This window comes from Cibotium barometz, chromosome 49 (genome assembly GCF_041138505.1).
Source record: "Cibotium barometz isolate CiBa-2024 chromosome 49, ASM4113850v1, whole genome shotgun sequence".
NCBI classification, from domain to species: Eukaryota; Viridiplantae; Streptophyta; class Polypodiopsida; order Cyatheales; family Cibotiaceae; genus Cibotium; species Cibotium barometz.
Window position 1 is genome coordinate 10974131 of NC_141094.1, and position 12311 is coordinate 10986441.

A 12311-nucleotide genomic window follows, 5' to 3' on the forward strand; every position below is an offset into this window, starting at 1 on the left:
AAGACGTGCAAAGCGCGGGTCTACCCACTAGTGCAAAATAGAGTCTATTTTCTTAAGCATTGTTGCCACTTGCAAAAGTCTAGGTGGTGCGTCAATTTCAGTCTGTCTTGATTGCTGACTCCTGGACCGTTCGGCTATGAATAAATTGATTGTTGTCTCCTGGACCTTTAGGCACAATAATGTATTTCAAAGCCGGACGTTGGAACTAGTCAACATCTTAGAGAGAGTATGTGTTAGCTGATTCTCGAAGGTCAAGCTAGTTTTGATATATTTATTTAGATTACTTTTCTCAAAGTCAAGCTGGTCTATGGCCTTACGTTAGGGTAGGTCTACAGTCAGATATATATATATGTCTGTGTGTCTGTAGTTTGATTAATCTCTGCTTGCTTCGCCAACATGGCTTCGCCATTCTGGCACTGGCTTCTGTTAGATTTACTCCTTTCCTCGATGCTGCCTGCTGTTATTAGTGATGATTCCGAGTCCTCAGTACCCTCTAGTATCCCTCTGGGCACTTATCTCCCTCCTGTGGAGGACTCCAACCACGTAGTTCTTGTCTCTCCCAATGGCATGTTTCATCTGAATGTTGAAACCTGGCGGGGTTCCCCCGGCTCTTACTGTATGGCTGGTGTAAGCAACGTTAAGATTAACCCTGGTTCCATGCTATGGGCCGCCCATAACGCCCAGCCTCTTGCGGCAACCACTTGTCGGCTCTACTTGTCTGCAGACGGAGATTTACTGTTCCAACACGATGGCAACAACACGGCCTGGCAAACCCACACAGCACGAATGGGTGTCCACAACCTTACCCTCCAAGACTCTGGGAACCTTGTTTTGCAAAACAAGCAAGGCGCCACTGTATGGCAAAGCTTCGACCAGAGCCCAGTGTTTCAATTCTACTCAGGAATGAATTTTACAGTTAACACCACTCTCTACAGTGAGTCCTCTGTCCCGGGCGGCAACGCCGACTTCAGTGTCCCAGGCAGCTATGGTATGGAGCTCAACAACAAGAGCACTCTGATTCTTTTCACTAACCGTAATGATTCCACTTCAAGGTTTGTGTACTGGAGCTACAGCCTAGCGGCTAATACAGAGGCCGTTGCCTATGTGACTGTTGAGGATGGATTAACGTTCTATGATAAGCATGCAACAGTTCTTGGGTCTGTTACTCCTACTCTTGTCCCACCATCTAATCGCACTTTGAGAGTTGCTTTGATAGATCCTCTCTCAGCAAACTTGCTAGCATATTACCGGACTGAACATCAATGGGAAATATTTTACAACTCCTCCATAAGTGCTTGCGAGTATCCCGAACAGTGTGGGGATTTTAGTGTTTGCGACATGGCCACGGGATCGTGCAGCTGCCCACAAGGTTTCCAACAAAGTGGCCCTGATTGCCAGCCTCTCAAAGCTCTGCCCTCTTATGCATCAAATTGCACACAAACCATGGTCGATTCCAGCCTTTACACCTTTGTTCCTGTAAATGTCTCCTTTCAACCTCAGCTCTCTGCTCTTCCAGCTCACTCATCTGAGGTTTGCGGTTCCTTGTGCGTGGAGAATTGCACTTGCAAGGCGGCGCTGTATGACCCGGCCACCGGTTCCTGTTCTCTTTTCTCAGTTCTGCAAACTGTGCCTACAAGGGCGAACAGCAGCCAGTTGATGCTGCTCAAGGTTCTGAGAGAGAGGTGAAGAAATACGTGTGACAACTGGCATCAAATATTTCTATTTTAAATATGTTTTTAATTAACTAAGCGATGCAAGCCAAAAGGCGCATCGAACATGTATAAAGCAAATAGCCACGCCTAATAAAATGCACCGATTCAGTTCTCTGTCTGTGTACGCGCTTCACAGCGCTGTTCTCTTAACTCTCTGTGTAATTTAAAATTCTACATGGTATCTCGCTGAGAGGTGCGCAGACCCTCCACGAATTGCCACAGCGCTCCCTTCCCTCTGGTGTTGCTGATCCGGACAGCCTCATCCGATGGCGCAAGGGAACCGCTCCTACAAGATTGACAGGCTGACGGATACCAATTTTCAACCCTGGAAGACGAAAATGATTATGATCCTACAAACACAGGATCTGATGGCTATTGTTGATGGCACCTCTGTGTGCCCCGCTCCTGCTGACCCTACACACGCGGATTGGAAGGCGAAGGACCTCAAGGCAAGGCTCGAAATGTTACTCCACATGGAAGATGCGCAGACCCAGGCGGTACGAACCCTCACCACAGCAAAGTCAATCTGGGATTATTTGATTGCTACATACGAACGGAAGAACAAAGCCTCTCAGGTAAATTTGTATAAAAAATTAAATTCATTGCATATGGAGGAAGATGGTGAGGCCGATAAATTCATTCGCCTTTGGCGTTTGGCTATGGATGACCTCATCATCTCTGGTCTTGTCCTCCCTGATGACTTTCAAGCTGTATTGCTGCTCGCTGCCTTGCCTCCCAGTTGGCAACCCTTCATTACTACCAAAACCAATGTTCCTAACCTCACATTGCCCATTCTTATCCCTTCAATCCTTGAGGAATATGAGATGCGCCGCACTGTAGTTCCCAGTACCTCTTCATCATCTACCAGCATCGCCATGTTCTCACGCAATATGCCCTCACGAGGACGCCCAAATGGCTCCTCCTTTTCCAGGACTTCATCCTCATCAAACTGGCGACCCAAGTCTTCATCCTCAAGATTTCAGCGACAAAACAATACTAGACACCCTTTTCGCTTTACTAAACCATACTGTAATAGCTGCAAAGTCACTGGTCATGATGACAGGACTTGCTGGAAGCAACATGGGCGTTCACAAAAGACCCATGCAAACTATGTCTCTAATTCCGCCTCGGATGAGGAATCCGACTTGGAAACATTCGAGACATCTACCCAATCCTCAGAGGAGGATATACTCTTATGCCTAATGGCCACACACATGTCTCAACCTTTACCCTACAATGTACCTTCAACTTCTTGGATCTTAGACACAGGGGCAACATGTAATCTTACATCTCATCGTGAGGTCTTGAGACATTATAAACCCCTCACCAAGCCCTTTGAAGTTCGCTTTGGTAATAATACCACCCAACAAGCCTTGGGCGTAGGAACCGCACACATCATGCTTTCGGATGGCAATGTAGTGGCTGTGAACAAAGTGTATTATGTGCCCTACATAGCCAAGAACCTTATCTCAGTTAGCCAAATTGCAGAAAATGGCACTAAAGTCGAGTTTGGAGCTAACCATTGCACAATTCGTCATAGACTTCCTGGGGGTGATCGGTATGAAGTTCTTGGTCCCAAAATTGGGAAACTTTACATTTTAGGACATTCTAAACTCATTGAAGAATGTCATAGTAGCTTCCTGACTCCAAATCCCGACTATAGCACGCTGATCTGGCATTATCGCCTAGGGCACCTTAACTTACCCACCATGCAAACAATTGCCACCCGAAACCTTGTATATCATTATGCATTACCAAGGAGAAGCCGCTTAGATCTATGTGAGGGCTGCATATATGGCAAATTAGCAAATACAAAATACCCATCTAGTAGGACATCAACACACCATCCTCTAGAACTTGTGCATTCTGATTTGTGCGGCCCATTACCCGTCATATCTCTAACCCACCATAGGTACTTCATCACCTTTATAGATGACTTCACTAAATATACAAGTGTGGCCTACATCCCAAACAAAAGTGGACACACTGTATTGAATGCTTTTAAGTCCTACCATTCTATCGTGACTAATCATATAGGTCTCCCCTTACGATCCCTTCAAACCGACAACGGAGGAGAATATACATCACATATCTTCAAATCTTATTGTGAACAGCATGGTATTCGCCAACGGCTTACCGTACCATACAATCCTCAGCAAAATGGCATAGCAGAAAGAAAGAACCGTTCTCTTATGAACATGGCACGTAGCATGCTTAAGACAGCTGACCTCTCTCCCTCATTCTGGGAAGAAGCAGTTTCGACCGCATGCTACCTTCAAAATCGTGCTTTCACAAGAATTATCAACCAAATTCCATACACTTTATGGTATGGTCAAAAGCCAGATTATGCCATCTTGCGAATTTTTGGTTGCACTGCCTATGCCCATGTTCCACCCTCTCAGCGCCATAAGCTTGGTGATCATGCAATCAAAGCCATTTTTGTAGGCTATGGTGAACCCTATGGCATCAAAGGCTATCGGCTATATGATACTTCTCAACGTAAGTTCTTTTACAGCCGCAGTCTCGTCTTCGATGAAGATTCTCTTTTGAAAGATAGACCTCGCCTCCCTGTCTTACCTGCACCCTCAACTGCGTCTTCTTCTTCCTCTCCTCATGCTCGGTCCACTACTTCGTGGCGCGCACCACCTGATCCTGCACCTGTAGCAGCTGCACCTCTACCTGCAGCCCCGCCTGCTCCTGCTCCTGCTTTGAATCCACCCCTCATCCCTCAAACAAATCCACCAACTCAGCCCATTACTCCATTGGTCCCCTCACAGATCCCAGCCAGCCATGGAACTGCCCGCCACACTCGTTCCTTTACCCGCCTTGATTATGGCAAATCCACTCAACCTTCATGCTCGAATCCTCCTTGGGACCCTACCGGACCTCATTCAACACGACGGCCTCCATATGTAGCACTCGGCTCCTCCTCATCCTCCCGAAAGAAACCTACCTACAGACCACTAGCCATTCAGTGGGACACATTGGATAAAGACCCTGCTTCTCACTCCACTGAGTCCCAACCAGTTTCTACACCCGAACCTCCGTCTTTTGATTGCCCCAGCTCATGGCCTACTTTGTCAAACACATCCCCTTCTACTTCTGCCTCTTCATCACCCCCACAACCACAACCTCGCACTCGATCTTTGGCTGAAATCTATCAGGAAACTGAACCCTCTTTGGCAAATCTTGTGTCCTCCTTTGATGATGACGACTTTATTGGCTCTACTTTCACTTCCCCGGAGCTGGATGATGATAGTGAATCTGACCCTTTATCTGTAGAAGAGGCCCTTGCTGGTCCCCACTCACAACAATGGCAGCAAGCCATGCAAGATGAGCTTGTCGCGCTGCAGAAAAACAAAACCTGGACACTTGTTCCACTACCTCCCGCACGCAAGCCTATTTCATGCAAGTGGGTGTTGCGTCGCAAACTCCATCCTGATGGTTCAGTTGCTCGATATAAAGCCCGTCTGGTGGCTAGGGGCTTCAGTCAAGTTGCTGGCCTCGATTATGGTGACACCTTTTCACCAGTTCTTCGCATGTCCTCCTTTCGTCTACTGCTGGCTCTCGCTGCTGCCCTTGACTTGGAGCTCTTTCATCTTGATGTCCAAACTGCTTTTCTTCATGGTGAATTGCCTGAAGAAATCTACATGGAGCAGCCACCATACTTTCTGTCGAAGACATCTCCTCGCTTTGTTTGCAGACTCCATCGCTCTCTCTATGGCTTAAAGCAATCTCCACGCCTATGGTTTCACAGGTTCAATGATTTCATGCTTTCGCACGGCTATCAAAGACTTAATTCTGAACCCAATGTGTACATTAGGCACACTCGTGACAGTCTTTTGATTGTGGCACTTTATGTTGATGACATCCCCATGCTAGGTTCCACTCGCGCGGTCATTGATTATGCTCTACGTGAGCTCCAATTTGCATTTCCAATCACCATTTTAGGGAATTTGACATATTTTTTAGGGCTGCAAATCATTCGTGACCGCACTCATAAAACTATCATTGTACATCAATCATCTTACATCAGTTCTATGTTAAAAGAATTTGGCTTATCTGACATCAAACCCGCTGTCACACCTCTTCCTGTTACATGTAAATTTTCAATAAAAGATTGCCCAACCAATGTGCATGAACAAGAATACATGTCACAATTTCCATTCCGGTCTCTCATTGGCAAATTACGGTACTTAGTTACTGGAACAAGACCAGATATTTGTTATGCATGCAACCTCTTATCCCGCTTTATGCATAATCCCAGCATGGCGCATTGGAAATCACTCATTCGTGTTGTACGCTACCTCAAGCATACTACTAATTATGGGATCCAATTTTCTTCTCAATCTACGAGTCAACCCATTCCTCTTCTTGGATGGTCTGACTCCGATTGGGGGGGGGAAACAGATACCCGCAGATCTACTGCTGGATTTGTGTTTACTCTCGCAGGGGGCGCCATCACTTGGCAATCCAAAAGGCAAACTTCAGTGACACTCTCAACAGCTGAAGCGGAGTTTGTAGCTGTGGCATTAGCTGCCAAAGAAGGACTATGGCTACAATCAGTCATTGAAGAACTCAGGCTAATTCCTAAACCATCTTTAAAAATTTTCTGTGATAACATGTCATGTATTTTCTTAGCCAGCAATCCAAAGCATGTGGATTTGAAGTACCATTTTACACGCGAATTGGTGGAATCGAAGAAACTTGAATTAGAGCATACATCAACACAAACAATGTGGGCTGACTTCCTAACGAAAGCTCTACCAGCTGATAAACACAAAGAATGTTCAGAACATGTTGGCTTACTCAGAGCTCTCACAGAAGAGGATGCCCTTGTCAAGGGGGCGTGAAGAAATACGTGTGACAACTGGCATCAAATATTTCTATTTTAAATATGTTTTTAATTAACTAAGCGATGCAAGCCAAAAGGCGCATCGAACATGTATAAAGCAAATAGCCACGCCTAATAAAATGCACCGATTCAGTTCTCTGTCTGTGTACGCGCTTCACAGCGCTGTTCTCTTAACTCTCTGTGTAATTCAAAATTCTACAAGAGGCATTCTTCCAGAACGCACGAGGTGATAGGAGTTGTCTGTGCAGCCATTGGTGCCAGCTTGTGCTTAATCATGGTGTTGTGTTATTGTTGGTGCAAATTAAGAAGGGGTAGAAGAAGATCAGAAGCTGCAAGTGAAGAGATTTTTCTGCAGGCGCTTCCAAGGCTTCCTCCTAGGTTCACTTACAAGGAGCTGGAGATGGCCACCAAGGAATTCTCCACAAAGCTCGGCTCTGGAGGGTTTGGGGCGGTATATGAAGGTGTGATGCCGTCTGGTGTGAAGCTAGCAGTGAAGAAGCTAGAAGAGGGCCATGGCCAAAGCTCGGCTCAATTCAGGGCGGAGGTGGCCACCATAGGCAGCGTGTCACATATGAATCTGGTGACTCTCAAGGGCTTCTGCATCGAGGGTGAGTCCAGGATGCTAGTGTATGAGCATATGGCAAATGGGTCCTTGGATAGGTGGCTGTTCAGCGTTAATCCGGGGAGAGACCAGGCGCAGCTGGATTGGGAGCAGAGGTGCAGGATAGCTCTGGATACGGCAAAGGGGCTTGCCTACTTGCATCACGAGTGCGCAGAGCGCATCGTGCATTGCGATGTGAAGCCAGAGAACATCCTGCTGGATGAGGAGTTCAACGCCAAACTGGCGGACTTTGGCCTTGCTAAGCTGGTCGGGCGGGACCACCAGAGCTTCGCCATGACCACCCTCAAAGGAACGAGAGGCTACCTGGCGCCGGAGTGGCTGCAGGACGCCACCATCACAGCCAAGTCGGACGTCTACAGCTACGGTGTCGTCTTGCTGGAGCTCATCAGCGGCAGGCGCTCCCTCGATGCCGACTACGGCTACCTGCCCACGATAGCCTTCCGAATAGTAACCACGTCATCAAATGCAGCAAACTCCATCCCCGCTATATCATTGGATGCAGCCAATCCGACCCCTGCTGCTCCAGTCCAGGGTGGCAGCGGCACCCTTCTGTACGAGCATAATTCCAGCATGGCTGCCCTGCTGGACCACCGCCTCCTCTCAGCCGTGCCAGCCGCCAGCCTGGAGCGCATGGTTTTGATCGGGCTCTGGTGTGTCCAGCCACACCCCACCGCCCGGCCGCCCATGTCTTTCGTCGTCAAAATGCTGGAGGGCGTGGCGGATATCCCTCCGCCGCCTCTTCAGAGCCCTTCATCCGACGACCAGTCGTCCTTTTTGGAGGCCTACGAACGGCTCAAATTAACAGTATCGAGGTCTTCTTCCACCTTTGATCATTTCGAAGATCCACAATCACAAACAACAACGGAGGGATCTGTTCCGCCCACCTCGCCATCCTCATGGCTTCTTGCACCCCATGCTCGATGAATCTAATGCCAGCTCATGAGGTTAGTATAGGCTACATATGTCTTGTTATGCTACTGTGTCCTGTGTGTTGTTAGGCAGGACAGTTCAATCTTCCTCTCTCTCTCTCTCTCTCTGCATGTGCTGGCAGTGGACAAATGAAATACAAGAGATAGGAAGCATAGGCGCACATCATAGCCACGTGAAGAGGAGAGAGAGTAGAGAGAGAGCACTTGCACAAGTGCGTAGGGTGTACACAATTATAGTACACGACTATGCATGCGACTACAGTCGTGCGCTGCTAATATGCGGCTATAGCCACATGTATAGCCGTGAGTAGAGTCGCGTATTGGGAAAGAAATCTAAAGAGCATTCAGAGAGCCGATATCATAGAAGAAGAAGAAGCATAAATGCATTGTAATAATATAATTAAATATGGACTGAATCAAGATTGGCAAATTGAGCAATTGTTTAATGAATTAGGGTGAGCTTGGCCCAATATCTCTTACATCTTCCTTCAAATCCATACATGCTAACTGGTCTATCTCAAGATCCATATGTCCCATTGCAAGATCAACCAAAAGACCAATCCCACTAGCAATGGACTCAACATCATTATCATTATGCTCGAAATTAATTCCATCCTCATTATCTTGGGTAAAGAAACCTTCATCTTAATTAGTTGGTGGTATCTCGGGTTCTTTATCTTGTACTTAATCCTCTGCATGTTCATTTTTTATTGCCACTTCGTCCATGAGCTCTTCAATATCTCCCTATCTTGAAAAATGCCCTTTGAACGAAGAGGGACTTGTATGACATACCACCATTTCTTCTCATTTATATCCGCGTGAAACACAACCTTGTAAGAAAAAACACATCGAGTGTAAATTAACATGCATAAATATGATATAATAAAAGGTTATGGTTATAATTTACTTATCACGATGGTGAGGTAGCACAAATGTGTCCCTCTCTGTTTGTAAATTTTTTTTAGAATTGATCACCATAAATCGATTTGGATACCTTTTCACGGTTGCTTGAGCGCCTCCACACACATCCTTGAACCTTTCCTCCCTAGTGGGATTTATGGGTGATGCACATTGACAACCTTACAAATATCCAAAGCATGTAACATGGCTCTAAGGCCTTGTCTTACGAATAGCCCATATTATGCCACATACCACTACCTCAAAAGCTAATGGATGCTCAGCCTATTTGCATGCCCTTTTTGCACTCTTCAATGGATTCACTTAATGGGTCCACTGTAAAAGTCACATATTATGGGCCCTTATGTCTTCAACTCTTTGCTGATGACACTAATGTTCTTCTTCGAAATGAAGTTCAGATGGCAGCCCACTTAATGGCCTGCCTGGATACTTTCTGTTTAGCCAGTGGATCTCAAATAAACCATGCCAAGACCAGTTTCAGAGTCTTTGAAGGTGTGCCCCCTCCCGCAATTCTGTCTGCAAGGTTGTAAGGCTATTCTGGAAGGGGTTGTGTTGAGGCTTCTTGGCATTCCCATGGGGTTTAACATCTCAGTCAAACACAGATGGGAATGTGTTGCTTAAGCTCAAAAACTAGGTTATGAAATGGATTCATATAAACACGGGTGTTGCTTCTCGAGCCTTTGTACTCAACCATTTCATCATCCCCTCAGTAGTATATTTTCTTGCTTGCTGGAGGCCCTCCAAAACCCGACTTCACTCACTGAACTCTATTATGGGTAACTACCCTATGGGGTGGTTCACTTGACAGAAAGAGGATTTGCAAGGTAGCCTTTCAGGTATGCTGTATGGATAAAGAATAGGGGGGTTTGGGTATAATCAACATTGGATTGCTGGCTGAAAAGCTAGCAGCAAAATGGATTCAAACGGCCATCTTATCTAATGATGTATGGGCAGACCTGCTCAAAAGGGATGTGGGAAAATTCTGGCTGAAAGACAAAAGGGCTTGGAAGGGGTTCTCCCTCAATGAGGCTCTTTTCTCAAAGACCCACCTTTCACCAACAGGCAGCAAACTCTGTCGCAGAATGTGGGAGTCATGGATGGGTTATAAGAAGCTCTTTTCCTTTCAGATGTTTACCAAGAGGTGTCGGTATGCGTATGCAACTGATTCAGTTTGGTTTGGACACCTGGTGAAGCCGATTGCCAATGATCAAGTTCAGATTGGCCTCTCTTGTTTCAAAGCTGGAGTAAAGGTTTGGGGAGATCTATGTGACTCATCTGGTATGTTAAACAGAGTTCAAATCAGTAATAAGTTCACCTTGCCAAGGGGCGGAGTTGAGCTGATTGAGCAAAGATGTAATGCACTGAAGGTTGCCATTCCACCCGGGATTAAATGTGATTACAAAGAATTTTCTAAAGCCCTTCGGTGGGGGTCTGCTATTAACCTTGTCAAGCTACCTAACTCATATAATGTAGGCAACTTGGTTCTCAAACTCAACAAAAGGTGGTCCTTGTCCTGGAACAAATATCAATGGGCTTTTCGCTTCAAATTAATCTGGGCCTTTGCTCAAGAAAGAAAGCATGCAATTCTGGCTTGGTTGGTAATTCACAAAGCAAACTGGATTCAAGAGAAGGCTCTGAAGCTGGGTCATGGGAATGGTATTTGTCCCCGGTGTAAAGCAAAGCTAGAGACTGTCCCGCATCTCTTTTACCCTTGCCCAAACACTAAACAGTTCTTGAGTGTACTTAATGAGGCCTTTGTGAAGATTAGAAGTTCCCCACGCAGCTGGAAAGAAGTGCTTTTGGGGGAATGTCATCATCTTGACCCCTTAATGTGGCAGTCTGTCAGAATTCTTCTGCTGTGGCATGTCTGGAAACAAAGGAATGAAGCCCTCTATGAAATTAAAACTAATCACAATTTCTTTCTTTTTCTTGACAGTGTCCTCAAGTTTACCAATCAAATTCAATCAAGTGGAGATCCAACGGAAGTGGGCCACTGGCAGGCTCTTCCATGGAGGAAGTGGAGTAAAGTGCTCGGTTCGTCTCTCTCCAAAAAGAAGGAAATCATGTGTCAAGGCTTGGAGTTTGAATGCCACAGAAGGCTTCAATATGCTGTCTCGGGGGGGTCACTCGTATATATATGTAAGTATCACGTGGGTTCAACAGAAGGACATTTTAAATATTTAAAACTTACATAAATATATTTACAGAGGGGATTTATTTATTGTATTTTGAAAAAAATTTATAGATTTTAATAGGAAAGGATATATTATATTCACTCAAAAATTCACAGATAAGGGACTTTTTAAATAGGCCTTGAACGCATGTGATATAGAGGATTTACATATAGTGACCCCCCGAGTATGCTGTTCATCATATTCAGGCCTCGGATGGTTTTGGAGGGGTACATTAAACCCTTTCGGTCAGGCCCATGGCAACTGTTTCACTCTTTTCATCATGTTCAGTCTTATTCTTCTTTTGAAGGGTTCCATAAAACCTATTCAGTCGGTTCATGTACAGGATATCCTCATTTCCAATTGCCCTCAGTTTTTGGGCCTTCGATCTCTATATTTTCCAGTTTTAAGGGCTTCTGGTGTGTAGCTAAATCCCTTATCTAGCTTTTTAGCAGTCTTCAGGGTCCCCCCATGGACCTTCCTCATGGGGCGTTGTAATCTCACCTTTTTTTAATATATTCTACTGTTTTTACTATATTTTAAAAAAAGATTTCTCATGGTTTAAATAGTGTAGATTATGGCGAGTTATAGCCATTTTTGATGTAGCAACATGGTGTGGCCATTGCTAAGTTATTGTCTAGCCATCAATGCTAAGGTTAGCAATTAACAAGTCTTTAACTAGCCATCAATGCTAAGGTTGGCAATTAAGAAGGCATTAACTCAGCCATTAATGCTAAGGTATTGTCTCGCCATCAATGCTAAGGTATTGTCTCGCCATCAATGCTAAGGTTAGCCATCAATGTTAAGGTTGGAAATTAAGAAGTCGTTAACTCATCATAGCAGTGGGATTGATCGCTTAACTCATGACACACACACACTCCATCCATTACTGCCGTCATTATTGTGTGATGATTGATTTACTAGAGTCATTACTCATACACACTTCCTTCACATTGGGGAGCCTTAAGGATCTGGGACCTCGTGTTTGGTGTGATATTCACGGGCTTGTGTAGCTGGGGATCTACCACGTGGCCGACCTAGAAGGTGCTGCATGGCAGGCTCCCTGTGTAAGAAATAGTAGATGAGTGTCAGCACTGCTAAAAT

General features: G+C 45.5%; 1 protein-coding gene across 2 annotated transcripts; it reads left to right on the forward strand.

The window, feature by feature from the left end:
• The first annotated feature begins 291 nt into the window (after positions 1-291).
• On the forward strand, positions 292-11147 carry LOC147610286 (G-type lectin S-receptor-like serine/threonine-protein kinase SD2-5). Of its 2 annotated transcripts, XM_086786372.1 has the most exons (3): positions 336-1682; positions 6772-8133; positions 10973-11147. In XM_086786372.1, exons 1-2 carry the CDS (start codon positions 397-399, stop codon positions 8111-8113), a joined length of 2628 nt encoding a protein of 875 aa, XP_086642498.1. In that variant the 5' UTR covers positions 336-396; the 3' UTR covers positions 8114-8133; positions 10973-11147. The 2 variants fall into 2 exon arrangements, with proteins under 2 accessions (XP_086642497.1, XP_086642498.1); XM_086786371.1 differs by lacking the exon at positions 10973-11147 and having other exon boundaries at positions 292-1682; positions 6772-9021.
• The last annotated feature ends 1164 nt before the right edge of the window (positions 11148-12311 follow it).

What these genes read in the sequence shown, in the direction of transcription:
- LOC147610286 (XM_086786371.1), top strand. Translation starts at nt 397, where the DNA reads ATGGCTTCGCCATTCTGGCACTGGCTTCTGTTAGATTTACTCCTTTCC. An exon ending in CTCAAGGTTCTGAGAGAGAG is followed by an intron (nt 1,683 to 6,771) that starts GTGAAGAAATAC and finishes ATTCTACAAGAG; the next exon opens with GCATTCTTCCAGAACGCACG.